Source organism: Pavona decussata, unplaced genomic scaffold (assembly GCF_977016875.1).
Source record: "Pavona decussata unplaced genomic scaffold, jaPavDecu1.1 SCAFFOLD_112, whole genome shotgun sequence".
Classification (NCBI taxonomy): Eukaryota; Metazoa; Cnidaria; class Anthozoa; order Scleractinia; family Agariciidae; genus Pavona; species Pavona decussata.
In genome coordinates, this window is record NW_028145526.1 from 960,127 (window position 1) to 978,512 (window position 18,386).

General features: G+C 39.2%; 2 protein-coding genes across 5 annotated transcripts in view; one reads left to right on the forward strand and one right to left on the reverse strand.

Moving 5' to 3' along the window:
- The window catches only part of LOC146470703 (TATA-binding protein-associated factor 172-like), an 87,555-nt gene that overhangs the window by 51,413 nt on the left and 17,756 nt on the right, over positions 1-18,386 (forward strand). For 2 of the 4 annotated variants that reach the window (XR_014866971.1, XR_014866972.1), the window contains exons 37-44: positions 1,184-1,314; positions 1,511-1,633; positions 2,106-2,254; positions 3,355-3,504; positions 3,814-3,891; positions 4,440-4,569; positions 4,928-5,019; positions 6,871-7,145. Coding sequence is in view for 2 of the 4 variants with exons in the window: in XM_085121673.1 (XP_084977799.1) it covers positions 1,184-1,314; positions 1,511-1,633; positions 2,106-2,254; positions 3,355-3,504; positions 3,814-3,891; positions 4,440-4,569; positions 4,928-5,019; positions 6,871-7,135 (1,118 nt within the window). In the remaining 2 variants the exon portion in view is untranslated. Of the gene's footprint in view, positions 1-1,183; positions 1,315-1,510; positions 1,634-2,105; positions 2,255-3,354; positions 3,505-3,813; positions 3,892-4,439; positions 4,570-4,927; positions 5,020-6,870; positions 8,279-14,150; positions 14,260-18,386 lie in introns of those variants that run through there. The other 2 variants (XM_085121673.1, XM_085121671.1) reach the window with 2 other exon arrangements.
- On the reverse strand, positions 8,420-10,144 carry LOC146470706 (uncharacterized). Its single transcript, XM_085121680.1, has one exon. The coding sequence runs from the start codon at positions 9,643-9,645 to the stop codon at positions 8,758-8,760; it is 888 nt and encodes a 295-aa protein (XP_084977806.1). The 5' UTR covers positions 9,646-10,144; the 3' UTR covers positions 8,420-8,757.

The window sequence follows — 18,386 nt, forward strand, 5'->3', positions numbered from 1 at the left end:
TCTTTTGTTAGATTCGTGAGAACGGACCTGTCTTTCTACCATGCTGAATTAATTATACTTTTTTGCACCTTTTGAACGTTTTATTTTATTCAAATAAGTCCAGTTGAAAACATTGGATCATGTAAGGGTTGAGTTGTTGCCACAACAACAACAGAAACAAACAGGTTTGCCAATTTGTCTTTCCCGTAAAGTTCCAGAGTTATATTCGTTCAAAGTGAGGATCTTTTTAAGGGTCCATTTTCGGGGTGAGCTTATTTTCGGGAGAGGTGGGGGGTTTATTTGGAGAAGGTATTGTGGGTTTCGAAATTGGTTGGGTTGGAGAGAAGAAAAAAAAAAAAAAAGAAAAAGAAAACAAAACAAAACAAAAAACCTTGAAAAACTAAGATTACAACCTGAAGCAGTTAGCCCTAACAGTAACTAACGTGAGGCAGATCAAGTGGCACTTGAGCCTAAGTTGCCCGCACGACCGAAGCGAGAGAGAGAGCAAAGTAGGAAACAACACAGTATGCAGGCCACCAGTTCAGTTTTCCTTCCCAAATCTACCGTTAAACTAGACATATATAGCATATGGTCGATGGATTGTGGGATCTCGAGAACTTGTCCCAGTAAGAAGATCTTTTTATGTTCTCCGACTTACCAGAAGCACAACATCTTGAGTCCCCCTTCTAGACATGATATGACTAGCTATCCCAATCGTCCAATCACTAACCTACACATAACAGTCCATTGACTTATACTCGTACGGCTCATCATGGAGACGATTTTAAATGCCTGAGATTTGGGGGGCGGAGGGCTTTTATTCCGTGGGGGGAATGAGATGGTCTTTCTGATCAGCAGGTGTCCCGAACCCTTCGTTGTCACAGATAGAAGTCCTTTTCCCATGGCTTCTGTTGTGCAGCGTATGGCGTTTTCCATTTCGCGGTTGGCTTGTACCGTATAAAAGGACTGGTTATATAACGGTTAACACTTGTATACCGTCCTGTTAAATACTAGTCCTTCGAATTTCTGCAAAATGGCGCATACATTTTTTAGAATATAGAGCCCAATGGCGCGTTTCATTTACACACCGAATGCTTTGGTCGGCCAGTCTTCATATATGGAAAGCGTCCTTAGTTCGGCGGGTGTTGTAAGATATCATTTTAGAAGTGCCGTCATGTAAACTGTATTTGTGTCCCTTTCTCAGGGGCCCTAGCCATGGAGTCCCTCCATCGTCAGGTTCTTCCATTCCTTTTGAGGCGCTTAAAGGAAGATGTGCTTCAAGATCTCCCCCCTAAGATTATACAAGACTACTATTGTGAACTGAGTCCACTTCAGGTAGGTAACTTCTAACTGATGATTTTCTGTGTATAAATAAATATTTAAAAAATATATTTAAAAAAGGTCTCGGCAAACCGCAAATGACACTTGAATTTCCCTGATTCGTTGTCCTCGCTGACCCCTCCTTGGGCGCACTCTTTGGGGACTATTCCGCGATGAGATACTCCTTACAATTGTATTTCTTGGGTTCCAGGTTCAGTTATATGAGGACTTTGCCAAATCGCAGGTGAAGAAAGGCTTGGATGAATCTGTATCACACTTTGACGACGGTGATAATGACACAAAACACAGCAAAGAAACTCCGCACATTTTCCAGGTTGGTTCTTGTTTGAGAGAATTAACTTTTTTTTTTGCAAATATGTTGAAGTGTCTAATATTAATGTCTTGTGTCGTTTTTGAGTCGATTCAAAGCGATTCCCAGGAATTGTTACTCTATGTACAATGTAATTTTATTAGACATCCAGAAGAGTCCAGGTGAGGAATTTCATTTGCAATTTCGCCTTCAAATAAGAATTGTTTGACTTTCATACAAAACATTATTTAATCGCTGTTAGGCAACGGTCGCTGCGACGTTCAAATCACGTGACTAAAGCGAATACAGCAGGTGCATTACAAGGATCAATTAGCACTCTTTCAGCTTGGCCTTCCTGTGTATTATTTAGTATTGTGTACAATTTCATTTTCTGCGTGAAGGAAATCAATGGGCCATTTTCAAGAGAGGTTCACGGATCTCTTGTACCAGATGGAAGCCCAGACTAACCGATACTGTTTAACGTTGTCGTATCCAGGCTCTTCAGTATCTCCGTAAGGTGTGTAACCACCCCCTTCTGGTGCTGACTGCTAATCATCCAGAGTACAACAAAGTTATGGACCAACTGCGTCAGCAGAATCTCTCCATCCGCGACATACAACACGCTGCCAAACTCGTGGCTCTCAAGTAAGTGCGCGACTCTCTCTCTCATAACCACGAGCCCTCTTTGGACTATAAAGCATCCAGTTTTAAGCCATTCAGCGCGTTACAGGGCGAGTTGTATGTTGGTCTATCATTTGAAGCCCAGAAAACATAGATCTTGGTCACTCAACCTCCTTCATCCAGTTTAGGTCATTCTTGCTACTACCCTGCTGGTTCCAGAAAAAAGGCGTCCTTAGTCTCATGGCTTAGTGATCTGTCCATCATCTGGGTCTCCATCTTCTCTTGCTTTGCTATGTCCCATAAGTTCTCGTGAACAGGTCACATGTGTTGGGTGTTGGCAAGGAAACCGTTCGTAGGAGTCAGGACTCAGGGACGAGAACAACAAAACCCTCCTAACAGGCCATTTTCACGATGGCATCATTTACCACAAGTACCAGAATCCTTCAGTTTGTTTTTTTTCTCTTCCAAATTAGGGATATTGTTATCCAAGCCTCACTGGGACTACAAAATTTAAATCAGAAAGGAAAAACGAAGAGGAATCTGGTAGTTGTAGTAAAATTACATTACCGCGGAAATCGCCTGTTTAAGCAATTTCAATATTGTTATGCCATCAACAATTGATTGTTAAGAACCAATACCGAGAACACATCTTAAGAACGGTGCCTACTTTTGTTACTGCGCATACGTTCTGCGTATCTCGAGATACTCGAGTTACTTATGGGGTGGTCCTACTAATACAGGGATATTTTTGTGCGTTTTAAAAAAAACTATGCTGAGAGAATAGAACTTAGCAAGTGCTCTTGGTATCCAAAAAGAAAATTTGGGGTAACCATGCATTTTTGATTTTCAGAGATAACAAAGCTTCAATTTCGGAAAAAAACGCCCATGGTTTGCTTTGTATTTTACTGTTTTTTCGAAATAAAAAATTTCTTTTTGGATTTCAATAGGCCTTGCTGAGATCTGCTTTCCCTGCATAGTCATAAACCACGCAAAAATACTTCCTTATTAGTAGGCACCGTCCTTAGATTGGGATGGCTTCGCACGTCCGGCCCCCAGCCTGTCCACACTGCCAGAGTCATTCTTTTATCCCTACACTAACTTCATTTGTTCTTTTTTGCCTGCAGACAACTGCTGTTGGATTGTGGGATAGGAGTGAGTTCGTCGACCCCAGGCTCCAGTGATTTGTCATCAGACCCGGTTGTGTCTCAGCATCGTGTGCTTTTGTTTTGTCAGTTGAAGAGCATGTTGGATATCGTTGAAAACGACCTCCTCAAGTAAGGATGCTTTATACCCCTTTGGGAAGTGGTCAAAACTACCATACTCTGACGCGAGCAGGACCCACTCAACGACAAAATAGATGGTGGTCTCTGCCTGCACCCCCCCCCCCCCTTCCTCAAACTCAAAAGATGGTGTGTTTATTGCATAACCACCCCCCCTATCCAACAGTAAAAAATGACAATGAGATTTAAACCTTCGTATTGGTGTTTATCTAGCAATGCTGACTCTTGGTAGTTGAATATTTGTGTCAACTCAAATTTTAAAGCCAATGCAATTTTGTCGGTAATGTTGGTTGACTCTTGCAGAAAGCACATGCCCACTGTGACTTACCTTAGACTTGATGGAAGTACGCCCGCGGGCTCACGATATTCGCTCGTAACAAGGTACGTACAGTGTGCAGTGAAATGCCGAACCCTGATTAACCCGTAATGAAGGCGTGCAGTTTTCTTTAAATTTTCTTCACTTTGTTATTTTCGAATTCACAAAATGACCACCTCCCAGTTGGCTTGATAGCTCAGTTGGTAGTGCACTGCACCGGCATCGCAGAGGTCATGGGTTCGAACCCCGTTCAAGCCCGGAATTTTTGTCAGGCTTTCCTTTCGCATTTCATTGGCTGCGTATATAACTGCAATGATCATTCACTTATTCATTCTTTCTTCTGCATAATTCAAGTTATGAATTTTCATGTATTCACTTTCATCTCACCACCTCTACGGGTATATTACGAACTCACAATATGACCAGCCCCCAGTTGGCTTGATAGCTCAGTTGGTAGAGCACTACACCGGCATTACAGAGGTCATGGGGTCGAATCTCGTTCAAGCCTGAAAATTTTTAGGCTTCTTTTCGCAACTGCACAGGCTGCATACATAACTACAATGATCATTCACTTATTTATTACCAAACTGACCATTTCCTTTTATGCATTTAGATTCAACAACGACCCATCCATCGATATTCTTCTGTTGACAACACATGTCGGTGGACTGGGGCTTAACCTGACTGGTGCCGACACAGTTGTTTTCGTGGAGCACGACTGGAACCCGATGAAAGACTTGCAAGTACGTATTCCCATAAAATTCACTGCTTATAAAGTGTGTCAATTAGTGAGGAGAATAGGTATTTTGAGCGTGGAACTTTTTCAAGCGTTTAAAGCGGTTTTCAATTCAGTATCAAAAGTACGCTCTGTGACTGGTTTGCTAAACTGACACCATTTTTCCAACCATTGAGAAGCAAAACTAACCCGATCAGAACGTTTTTGCACGGGTTTCCCTGTGCTTGGCGCAGGTTACGTGTATTTGTTTTTAGAACTCTAAATTTTTCATTTTGCTGCTTGCTTCTGTTGTGATTGGTTCGAGTGGTTCCTTTGGTTTTAGTCAGTTGAAAGCCCCTCTAAATTGTTTCCATCATTTTTTCCAGGCTATGGACCGAGCGCATCGTATCGGGCAGAAGAAAGTCGTCAACGTGTACAGACTCATCACCCGTGGGACCCTTGAGGAAAAGATTATGGGGTAGGTCTCCCTGAACTAACAGGGAGCTTAAGCACAAACGTTCGTTAGCCACAGATGGCAACTGGAAGTCGAATATTTCCTTTTTTGGCGCGCTTTTGCTCCTCACAACGGACGGGAAAAGCTTTTGTTGGACGTCTGTGGCTTGACGTTACAAACGTGATGGCGTCAAAACGCTCCAAAAAGGAAAAAATTCTAATTCCGGTTGCCGTCCGTGGCTCACGAACGTCTGTGCTTGAGCTCCCTATTAATGTTATACCTGTCTTTGTTATATTTTACCACTAGAAAAATTCATACGAAACTACATCCGGGACCCGAGTGGCGTAGTTTCCAAATCCTCACTATTGAGGAGATTAATGACGCTATTTCCCGATTTTCACGGTTATTTGTACAAACAGTCAGTGAAAAATGGCGAGCGATAGATTTGTCTGTATAAAGAACCTTACACGGTGGCTTCAAGACTATAATATGAATTTTATTTTCTCCTGTTAAAAAGAATATTTTACTCACTTGCTGCGCTCTTTCGTAAAATATTGTCTTTACCACTGGAAAATAAAATTCATATCTTCGCGCCGTGTAATATCCTCTATAAATAATTAAGTATGTCAGTCAAGTGAAGAGTTTGAGCTGTTGGCATAACAGTAGGAGCTAGGCCAAGATAAGCTCGATTGAAAATTTAACTGAAGACGGTGCCTCCTAATACGGAGTTAATTTTGCGCGGTTTATGACTATGCAGGAGAAGCATATCTTAGCCAGGACTATTGCAATCGAAAAAGAAAACTGGGGGTAACCACGCAGTTTTTAGAGAAATTAAGCGACAATAATTTCTAGAAAGCGTTAACTGAAATACTTAACAATTATTTCACGAGCGCGCGTTGGATATGAGATGATAGATCGCGCCGAGTTGGCTATAATCATCTCGTATCCAACAAGCGCGAGTGGAATAATTGTTTTATCAAAAACAGTCAAGAAGTATGGCTGGATCTTGCTGATTTCGCTTTGCAAGAACAACCAGAATGCAATTTGTGGTCGCTATTTCTCGCACATGGTATAATGGCTCATATACCATAGCCGCTAAGCCAATCAAATCCCTTGAATTGGATTATACAATGATTCAGTTTTTAATAAATTACAATGTATGGCGTTTTCCCCCAAATTGGAGCTTAATTATTTCTAAAAGTGTGCGGTTACCCCCAATTTTCTTTGTGGATTTCAATAGCTATTGTTAATATCTTCTTTTCTCGTATAGTCATAAACCGCGTAAGAATAGCTTTGAATTAGTAGGCCTCGTCCTTAGGAAATCAGGCCATGAAATCTCAGACCATCCAGAGATGCGCAGAATGTATGCGCAGTAGCAAAAGGAGGCACCGCCCTTAGTACGAACTAAATGCAAAAGCCATTCATTTCGAAAACAACTTCGCTTCTTCGGTAGTTGAATGCTGCGGTCTGAACGTTTTCAACCTTTAGCTTTACTATTTCAAGGCCCCGTAATCTTTAAGAATTTTTCTGTGTTTTTTCGGATGTTCACGGGATGCTAGTAAGTAAGTAAGTAAGTAAGTAAGTAAGTAAGTAAGTAAGTAAGTAAGTAAGTAAGTAAGATCCTTTATTTAAACACGATGAGAATAAAAGCATGACATGCTTGAGGGGTCGTGTTTAACTAACTATTACCTAATTGACCTACAAAAAGAAATGCATAAAATGCATGGAATGGATAATCAGACTTAAAGGTAAAAGTATGACAATGCAAAATGTACTTTTGTAATTATTATGCACTAGTAAATCTGAATTCCCTAAATGTGGGATCAGATTGTACCTTACTGCTGCTTTATGACTGATTTTACGTTTCGTTTTCAGGCTTCAAAAGTTTAAACTGAACATCGCTAACACGGTGATCTCTCAAGACAATTCTAGCCTTACAACTATGGACACAGGGCAACTTCTGGACTTGTTCACTGTGGACACCGAGAAGAAGAAAGGGAAACCGAGCGGCGCACAACAACAGAATGAAACCGGCAAGGCCTCGCTCAAATCCATGATGGAAAATCTCGGAGAGTTGTGGGACGAGGAGCAATACGAGATGGAATACAATTTAGACAACTTCATTGAATCGCTGAAGTGATTGAAATGAGGTGAGATCGCCTGTTTGGTGCCAGTTAGATGAGAATTATGTCGATGCCTGGCGTACGACAATACCACGAAAAATGTCGCAACAAACTACCAGCGAATTCACGTCCTTTTTCAAAGCTAACTTGCGATTTTTCAAACTAGCTCATTTTGTGTCAGCTAGCAAAACTGTCCAGGAGCTGAATTCGTTGTATTTCAGATACAAAAGGAAAACGTACTGTCATGCGTTCACTTTTTCCGAAAAAGTTTGATTTACGAAAATTAGTGTTTCTGTTATGCAGTGGACGGCGAAGAAAAGCACCAACGCACGTGAAGAACCATTGTATTGTCTCTTAGTAAGCCGTTCTTTGGGTGTCGCTCAACGCGTCACACTGTGTGGTGCGACGACCCAAAATAGGCATTGTATACTGATTTGCATTTCATGTTGTCGCTGCCGCCGCCTTCGTCGCATAAGATCTCTTATGAAGCTCGTGGAACCAAATCGACAGAATTGAACAACTAACTTCACGAGTTCAGTCTTGGGTGAATGGCTTCCCACTACGTCTTCAAATGAGGATCATCACCGGCTGAAGATATGTTTTGTTAGATGACAGGTCACAAAAGCATCCCTAGCCCAATCATACAATAAACGTATTACAGTGATTTGAAAACGGGGATTAATGGCGAATCTATGTCATCACTACCAGTGGACAGCGTTTCCTATTACTTTACATTTTGCCGACATAAAAGTTGATCATAAACCTGAATTCAGTGATTCTGTTAAGTTAACTATCACACATAGAACTAAAACTTAAACGTCAGAGCTTTGGGACAAAAACCCCGAAGAAATCACATTTAATATGTCAGACGGAGCCTGAGAAATGGTACAATGGACAATTTTTAGACAATCCATGGCACTATGAGCGAATCACCAGCACTGCTTGTGCTGTTTGGAGTAAAGGGGATGAAGAACTTATGGATGGAATTAGATGAATGAGTAGCGATAATTGGTCGCCAGCCGGTTGTGGCGACGGACAAGGGTCTTTCCTCAAGGCCTTGTTTTCTAAGGGGACATTGAAGTCCTTTGAAACTGAAGGGAATGCTTGCCATTTAGAAAGGAATACAGCTTGTCATTCAGTAAAGTTTTGTCTTAAATTCATGTCAGTTTGACTTGTAACTCGTCATCAATGAATTTGACCAATGCGAAAAGTGCATTGAACTTAGACTGGGAACAGATAAATAAATCGGTCTATCCGGAATTCTGCGGCCCTTAATCCCCATAATGAACATCCATGATGTACTGTTGCTTGGGTTTGGCAAAGGGAACTGACCGCCAATGTCCTTGAATGAAGGAAGGCTGAAAAAAGGCCCGATGAAATAATTTTTTTTTTGTTACTTTCGATAAGAGGGGCAGTTTCTAAAGAAACGGTGGTGCTGCGTCGGTGGCGGAGTCGAAAGGAAAGTTTGATTTTGTCAAAAGGGTTTATAAGTGACTGTGAATATATAAAACATCATATATTGAACTGCGGATTGAATAAAACAAAACAAAAAAGGCAAAAACAAAAACAAATTCAGTAAAAGCGAGCATTTATGCACAGGGCTCTGTAATTCCACCGTTCGTGTACCAGAAGATCTCGTTCAGTTGTGACTTGAATATACTTTTCGCAGGATGTTCAAGGCAGTGTGTCGAATGTGTCTCATCTTCCAGCAGTAAATCAAAGGATTCAGAGATGAATTAAGAAAAAGCAGCGTTAACGTGTAAAGCTGTATGACATTGTTAACAGGTTTAGAGGTGATTGCCATAGTCCATAAGATACACATATTTGGCAAATAACAAACCACAAACACGAGAGATACATAAATTGCTGCTATGGCAAATTTTCGCAGCCTTTCAACATTGGCCATTTCACCATTCTGTGCTACTTGTTGTACAGTGAGTTCCATTACTTGAATTTGGATTATTTGGCTTCGTGCTGTGGAATAAGTCTTGAAGCTCAAGAGTGTTACAGTTAATGCGGAAACAAACTCAAGAATGCCAAACAGTACGTACATGATATTCCTTGGGATCCACAACCGCATTAAAGAAAGAATTGCGCTGAACACCCATATGGAGATCACCACAGCAAGAACGTGCTTGTGTGTCACAAGTTCCTGATATCTGAGATAAAGGCGAGTAGCCAAGAATCTGTCTGTAATTAAAACCACCACAAGGAAACACGAAGAAAATAAAAACAAGTTTCCCGAGACAAGGAGTGCGGTGTATGTTGCATTATAAGTTTGACTGTTTTCATTTTGTTTCAACTCCATGATACGAACTGCAACGAACAGTGGTTGAGCCGTTAAACCAACACCAAGATCAGAAACAGCCAGACTGAGAAGCAATGTTTTTAAAGGCTTTGGCAACGCCAAAGTTTTTCTGATGGCGTGAATTGTTACAATGTTCAACATGATGGCGGTATAGGATAAGAAAACGTTTAAGACGCAGGCAACGACGTACCACGAAAAGAATTCTTGGGCAGGTTTCATTTTAAAAAACTTACCAAAAACAGACTAAAGCACTCTTTAGGCGGTGTTTTCGAGGTAACAGTTGAACTCTGAGCTACGATTGCAAATAAAATTCCACTGTTTCTGAATACAGAGCTGACGTAAAACTTCCCATTGCACTCTCCAGACGGTAAAGTGCGAGGCAAACGTGCTGCTGGATGAAGTACAAATCACAGAATGACCAGCTCTCAGTTTGCTTTATAGCTCACTGCACCGGCATCGCACATGTCATGGGTTCGAACCCCGTTCAAGCCTGAATTTTTCTTTGGGCTTTCTTTTCGCTACTGCTTAAGTTGCGTACTAACCGCGAGGATCTGCCTTCTATTTAATCTTTCATCCTCAGTTCACATATATGTTTCATACATTCATAATCATTTATTCATCCGTCACGGGTATATTACGAACTCACAGAATGACCAGCTCCCAGTTGGCTTGATAGCTCAGTTTGTAAAGCACTGCACCGGGATAGCACATGTCATGGGTTCGAACCCCGTTCAAGCTTGTTGAATTTTTTTCAGGCGTTCTTTTCGCTACTGTTTAAGTTGCGTACTAACCGTGAGGATCTTCCTTCTATTAAATCTTTCATCCGCAGTTCACATATATGTTTATTATATTCATAGTCATTTATTTATCCTTCACGGGTATATTACGCACTCACAATATGACCAGCTCCCAGTTGGCTTGATAGCTCAGTTGGTAGAGCACTGCACCGGCATCGCGCATGTCAGGGGTTCGAACCCCGTTCAAGCCTGAATTTTTCTTTAGGCTTTCTTTTCGCAACTGCTTAAGTTTCGTACCAACTGCAAGGATCTTTCTTCTATTTAATGTTTTATCTGCAGTTCAAATATATGTTTCATATATTCATAATCATTTGGATGAAATACAGTTAAATCTTGCCTAGTCCCTGTACGGCTTTCTCCCAAGCCCTCACCGTCAATTCGTTTTGGTGACGTATCCGAGGCGAACGGCCGGGGAAAGCCTAGACAAAAAAAGACTGCGCATGCGTTTGTTTGTTTGTTTGTTTTTCAATATGGCGGGCTTTACGGGTCTACATAAGATGTTGCAAACAACGGCAAATTAATAAGCTTAAGCAGCGACGACGGCAACGAAAACGTCACCTGGAAATATAACTTTATTTCATTTGTGCTATTTGGCGATTATTTCAACTCGCTTAACTTTTACAAAAGAGGCGAACTATTCAGGAAGCAAATTGGTAAAAGTGGCGTACAAGTTAATAAAGAAAATGAAAGATTCACCGCCGTGCGTTCACGTTCTCCACAAAACCTTGAATGTGGTCATTTCACGTTGTTGTTTTACAGAGGACAACAAAGAAATGCATCAAAATGTAAAACGCACGTGCAGTGTTTGTTTTTGCTCATTAAACCTGTTTTTTTGCGGCGTTGTCGTTGCCATCGCCGTCATCGTTGCTTAAGCTCCCATTATGGTTTCAAAACTCTTGCGGATGCATGTGAAATTGTAGATCGACTGTTGCCATCTTTGCAAACTCCTGAAACTGTAATGCATGGACAACTTGCGATCGATTTTACCCCTTACGACCTAATTCCTACGGAACTTTAACATGTAAACAACTCGACTGAAATATGAAAGTTCTCAGTACTTTATCTTCAACCGAATAATGTATCGAAAATTAAATTAAACCGGTCTCTTGCTGTATGATGCAAAAATGAAGAAAAACAAAGGTCTCACGTAGTCCCTTGTGAAAAGTATTAAGTTCAAACTTAAAAGAAGCTTACCTTCGTCTTTCTCTTTCGAAGGTGTTGTTATGAAATTACCAAATTGCTGGGTCACACTTTCATCAATTTCGCTTTCTAAAAACGTAGACCATAACCGGTTGAAAATAGAGAGCCTTTCATTACATGATTATTTTAACGGTGAAGCCGATCGCTCATTTCCCAGTGAAATAAACTAATGCTTACCTTCAAATTGCTCGTTGAAAAGGCGCTTTCCAGAGGATAAAGCCGTACCGTATGGTCCATTGGTTTCCTTTTAAAAATTAATATGAATTAACTACTCTTATACACTCGAAAGAGACTTATCGACCGAAGCATTTGCGTCGAAAATGAGTTTGGACTTACCACTTCTTCCAATTTGTCCGCCATGGCGCGAACCGCTCAACGTGAAATTTCGCGCCAGAAAAAATTGAGACATTTGTCTCAGCTTTTGATTTTTGTCTGGGCCTCGCTTTTTCGCTCGGACCACGTGATCCGAAACGCATTGGCCGAGATACAAAACTGAGCGCAAATTGTTGAACGATGATTTATACAAAATTCATTCAAATTGAAATATTTACCGAAGTATAGTTGTCATAGTTGACATCTTTGAGATTTTGGCTTTAACTAGTGGATTGAATCCATACGAACAAGAAATTCTGGAGGTTCCTTAGTCTTTTAGAACATTTGAAGTGTGTGTGTCTTCAACAAATTGTTGCAGATGTCTCGGATCATAGGAAGTAGGAGATTTTGTTATTAAACAACACTGAGCTATTATTTGAGCTGATTTTAGTGACAGTGTGCATCTTTTTTTTTATTTTTTGTGGCAAATGGCTTAAAATCATTTCTACGTGGGAGTGACATCGAAGAACAGATCAAAGAGGCCTATAAACTGAAGAAATTGACCTCTAACTAGCTGCTTTGTAAGACGCACTTGTGCACGGCATTTTCTTAGATTAACTTGAAATGACAGGAACGATCACATTCAGTTAAAGTCTGTCACGCTAGAAACATTTTTCCTTATAAACACCGACAAACCTACAGGTCTTTTGTATGTGTGTGCTTCTTTCATTCATTGTAGGAAACGTATTTTATCAACTGAACGGTCGCGTGACGGTCATTCAAACCAATAAAAGACTGGCGCAAAACGAGTTCGAACAACAGAGGACTACGAGGAAATACAAAGCAGTAAGAAAGAAATTAATCGAGATGAGAGCGTGCTGTATCTTAATTAAGTTCTACGCTAGATTATTTTGAATCTTTCGTTCCAGTATCATGACAAGAATTGTATTGTACAATGGCTGGGCAACAAACTAACACCAAGATCAGAAACACCCACACTGTGGAGCAATATTTTAAAAGGTTTTGAGAACGGCAAAAAAAGATTGATGCAAATGAAAATTATTTTCAATAGCGCAAATTTTCAGGGTTTCATCATGATGGTGGTGCCAGAGAAGATGGCGTTGACGACGAAATAAAATACCACGAAATAGAATTTCATTACAAAGAATCTGCTGATACAATCCTGAATGTAAAATAGCACAAGATTCTCTCCGGTGGTGTTCTTGTTCGATCGATCAATTTGTCAATCTAAAACTTATTTTGTTTCGGATGTAGTGTATTAGCGGAAATGATTCAAGATGGCTACACAATTTGGTCAAACATGGCATTTACGAAGTATTTATATATCCTAACTAAGAAAATTTCAACTTAGGACTATATAGCTCGATACACTACAGTTATTTTCGACGGAAGAGCGTATTTGGTCAATCCATGATGAATACAGAATCAGTGAAACATCGTATTTAGAAATTATTTCGTTGACTCTGCACTGTTCCCCTAAAAATAGCTTTTGTACCTTTTAATCAGAAACCAAGGGCATTGAAACGTGTAATGCACCCTCACAGCGTGCGAATACTTATTTTTGCTGAGTACCATATTTGGGAAAACCGCCATTTTGAACAAAGGTAGAAACTGTGGCACAATAATGAAGCGATTTGATTGGTTCAAACATTTGTTACTCATTGTCCAAATATGGTATATACTAAATTGAATATTCGCACGCTTTTGGCAAAACAAGATATAGCGGAGTTACTTGTTTCAACCCTTGTATGATTTTGTTTGAATCTAATACAACAAAAATGGAAAGTTGTTTTCCGATATTTTCAAAGATCGGGATGGTTGCAGTTGTCTAGGATATCATCAACAAGAAAATGTTTAGATCTTATTTGAAGTTTTCTTTCTATAATAAAGATGAAATGTCACCCGGAAATGGTATTAAATTTTGGCCAGTTAGGAACTGGAGAATTTTGTCTCTGAAGACACCGACGTAATTAGTTTAATTAATCTGTTTTTGTGTGCATCTTTGATGTATTTTGGTAAATGTATTTTGATTAGAGGACCACGTGGTTATGTCACTTGTATCGAAAACTTCTTTGGTCCAATATGACAACGAATAACAGATCAAGGAAGTTAAGTAAACGTGACTGTAAATGTTTTTGCTTCATATAACAGGAAGTGTTTATTTCTCAGTGCTTGCTACCATCAATTACTGCGATGGTGTCATTAACTCTTTCATCTGCAGTTGATATATTTAAATATTTCTTCGCATGGAATCAAAATCAGCTCCTAAATGAAAGTAGCTTGTCCGCTAGATAGTTTTTGAAACAGAAACCATGGGCAAAATTTATTCGAATTTTTACATTCGTGTAATATATATTTCACCAATTAACTTGGTTTGTGTCCATGAAATTACAGGGCTGGGCGCTGTACCGCTGTTACTTGATGACGTTTTTGATCATTTTGTGCCGACAGATTTTTGACATTCTTCGGACATCTTTATGATGGCTTCAGTATCAACTGGCCAATCAAATTCCAGACGTGCGGAAGGTGGTGCCTTCAGCGTAAACGTGTAACTTGAATTTCCTTTTCCATAATAAAGATGACGTGATGCCCCCAAACGAACATTGATACTTCGCCTAGTTAAAAACCGGAAATTTTTATTAAAGCACCGACGCGACAAGACTGAAATGTTTGTGCGTGCAGCTTTCATTTATTTTGGGCAATATGTTTTTGTTTCACGACTATTTTAGGAGATAATCAAGTGATTTATGGACAAAATGGCATTCAACAACAGTTCAGACAAGTAAACTAAAATTTTTTGTCATTTATTTAAAAAAGTGCATTTCAAATAAATTTGGAGAGGGTTTTGTTTATGAATAAATGCTTTTTACAATTTCAGAAACAGAAACTCTTGTGCAATCATTTTTTATAATAGTTTTTCTTTATAAGAGGAATAAAATCAGCTGTTAAATGAAAGGAACTTGTTCACGACAGGTTTTTGTTATAGAAACTGTGCTATATTTATTTAACCAATTAGCGCGGTTTACGTTGTTGTTGACAGAATTTGTCATCTTGTTGACAACTTTGTGATGGCTTCAGTGCCAACTGACCAATCAAATTCAAGATCTGTGGGAGGTAGAGCCTTCAGTATAAACTTGAATTTCCTTTTCCATTAGAAAGATGATATGTGATGACCCGAGCGCACATTGAAGGTCGTCGGGATAAGAACCGGACATTTTTCGCAAACGAGAGTGAGCTGTTTGACCGCGGTGCTGCTTTCATTTATTTTAGCCAAAATTGGATTTTTTTTACACCACCATTTCAGGTGATGGTCAAATGAGAAAAAAAGTAAAAAAGGTCTGAGTGGCCCACTCGGCCGGAGCGTAGCTAGGTTTGTGTAGCATGAAGCAACTAGGAGTATTGCCACTCTATCCTGGATCGAATGCTGGAAAAGGCACGTGACTTCAGGTGAACTACTTGACAAAAAGCGCTTGTCAACTAGTAAATTTAATAGATTTTTAATAAAGAAATCCACATCACCATGAGGCAATTTTCAGAAGGACCTGCATAATATCAACTATGTAAAATAATAAAAAAGAAAGCTTTATAATAGTGTTTATCATGCGTAAACTTCCTTTTTGACAAGAATCAGACCAATTAAGTATGCTAGCTTCCTGCGGAAGACGAGTTCCTTATTTTCTTGAAGCCTGCGATTGCATTATAGTGTTGTTTTGCATGACGAAATTTGTTCATTTTTCTTGTTTTAGGTTTTATATTTCACTTTTTGGCCTGGTTTACAGCCATCACATTAATGTGATGTGCAAATGTTTCTACGAACGCAACTATTTCCTATTACAAACTTCCTCCTACATTTTCTGTTCGAGGTCAAATAATCATTAGATCCGAACGCAGACCCAGCGACTGGAGGGGGGGGGGGGGGGGGTGTTATTTTTGAGGAATTTTGTGCTTCAAAATGCGTTGTGTTTAACAGTATAAAACATAAAACAGTTTAAACCAGCTAATCTTAGACTGCGCTTATATTTGTGGACCGAGATCGGGATTGTTGCAGGTGTCTAGGATATCATCAACAAGAAAACGTTTAGATCTTATTTGAAGTCCAGATGAAATGTCACCCCAAAATGGTATCAAATTTTGGCCAGTTAAGAACTGGAGAATTTTGTCTTTGAAGACACCGACGTAATTAGTTTAATTAATCTGTTTTTGTGTACATCTTTGATGTATTTTGGTAAATGTATTTTGATAAGAGGGCCACGTGGTTATGTCACTTATATCAAAAACTCCTTTGGTCCAATATGACAACGAATAACAGATCAAGGAAGTTAAGTAAACGTGACTGTAAAATGTCTTTGCTTTATATGTTTTGGTTATAACCGGAAGTGTTTGTTTCTCAGTGCTTGCTACCATTAATTACTGCGATGGTGTCAGTACGGGCTTTCATCTGAAGTTGATATATTTTGAATATTTCCCGGCATGGAATCAAAATCAGCTCCTAAATGAAAGTAGCTTGTCCGCTCATAGTTTTTGATACAGAAACCATGGACAAAATTTATTCGAATTTTTACATTCGTGTAATATATATTTCACCAATTAACTTGGTTTGTGTCAATGAAATTACAGGGCTGGGCGCTGTACCGCTGTCGCTTGATGAAGTTTCTGATCATTTTGTGCCGACAGATTTTTGACATTCTTCGGACATCTTTACATTGGCTTCAGTATCAACTGGCCAATCAAATTCAAGACGTGCGGAAGGTGGTGCCTTCAGCGTAAACGTTTAACTTGTATTGTCTTTTCCATAAAAAGAGGATGACGCGATAACCCCAACGAACGTTGAAATTTGTCTAGTTAAAAACCGGAAATTTTTATTAAAACACCGACGCAACAAGAGTAGAATGTTCGTACGTGCGGCTTTCATTTAGTTTGGGCAATATGTTTTTGTTTCACGACTTTTTTAGAAGATAATCAAGTGAATTATGGACAAAATGACATTGAAGTACACTTCAGACAAATAAACTGGAAAACGTTTTGTCATTTATGTGAAAAAGGGATTTCAAGTAAATTTGGAGAGGGTTTTTAGGTAAAAATGTATGTGCTTTTTACAGTATTAGAAAAAGAAAGTCGTGTGCAATTAATTTTCGTAAGAGTTACTCTTCGTAAGAGGAATAAAATCAGCTGCTAAATGAGAGGAACTTGTTGACGAAGGTTTTTGTTATAGAAACTGTGTAATATTTATTTCATCAATTAGCTCGGTTTACGTCCATGAAATTAGAATGCCGAGCGCCGTACCGCTATCACTTTTGATGAAGATTTTTCTCATCTTTTGACAACTTGTGATGGCTTCAGTACCAACTGACCAATCAAATTCAATATCCTTGGGAGTTAGAGTCTTCAGTATAAACTTAAGTTTAAAGGTTTATAGCCATCATGTTAATGTGATGTGCAAAAGTGTTTCAGTCTTACAAACCACCTCTTAGATTTTCTGTTCGATGTCAAATAATCATTAGATATCTTTAGTATCGTACATCTCCGACGTAATTAGTTTAATTAATCTGTTTTTGTGTATATCTTTGATGCATTTTGGTGAATGTATTTTGATAAGAGGGTGGTTATGTCACTCATATCAAAAACTCTTTTGGTTCAATATGACAACGAATAACTGATCAAGGAAATTAAGAAACGTGACTGTAAAATGTCTTTGCTTCAAATAACAGGAAGTGTTTATATTTCTCAGTGCTTGCTATCACATTGATTACTGCGATGGTGTCATTAACTCTTTCATCTGCAGTTGATATATTTGAATATTTTACGGCATGGAATCAAAATCAGCTCCTAAATAAAAGGAGCTTGTCCGCTAGATAGTTTGCCGGTTGAAGAAACCGTGGAGAAAATTTATTCAAATTTATACATTCGTGTAACATATATTCACCAATTAACTCGGTCTGGATCAATGAAATTGGAGGTTGGATCGCCCTACCGCTCTCCTCTTGATGAAGGTTTTGATAATTTTGTGACAGATTTTTTTGACATCTTTCGGACAACTTTACGATGGCTTCAGTGTCGAATGACTTCAATGTGCGAATGAAATTCAAGATACCCGAGGTGGACCCTTCAGAATTGCCGTGTAACTTGAATTTCCTTTTCCATAATAAAGCTGACATGTGATGACCCAAAAGAACATTAAAATTCGTCTATTTTACAAGCGGATATTTCAGTTTATTTAAGCACCGACACAACGAGAATGGAATGTTATTGTGTGTTGCTTCCATGTATTTTTGGTCAATATGTTTTTGTTTCACGACTATTTCAGGAGATAATTAAGCGACTTATGGACAAAAGGAATAAAAACAGTTGAAACAAGTAAACTAGAAACTCTTTGTCATTTATGTGAAAAAAGGATTTCTGGAAAATTTCGAGAGTATTTTTTTTTGGTGACGAATAAATGCTTTTTGCAATTTTAGAAACAGAAACTCTCGTGCAATTATTTTTCGTAAGAGTTGCTCTTTGTATGGGGAATAAAATCAGCTGCTACATGAAAGGAACTTCCTGACGATAAGTCTTTGTCATAGATGCTGTGCAATATTTATTTCACCAATTAGCTCGGTTTGCGTCCACTAAATTATAGTGCTGAGCGCC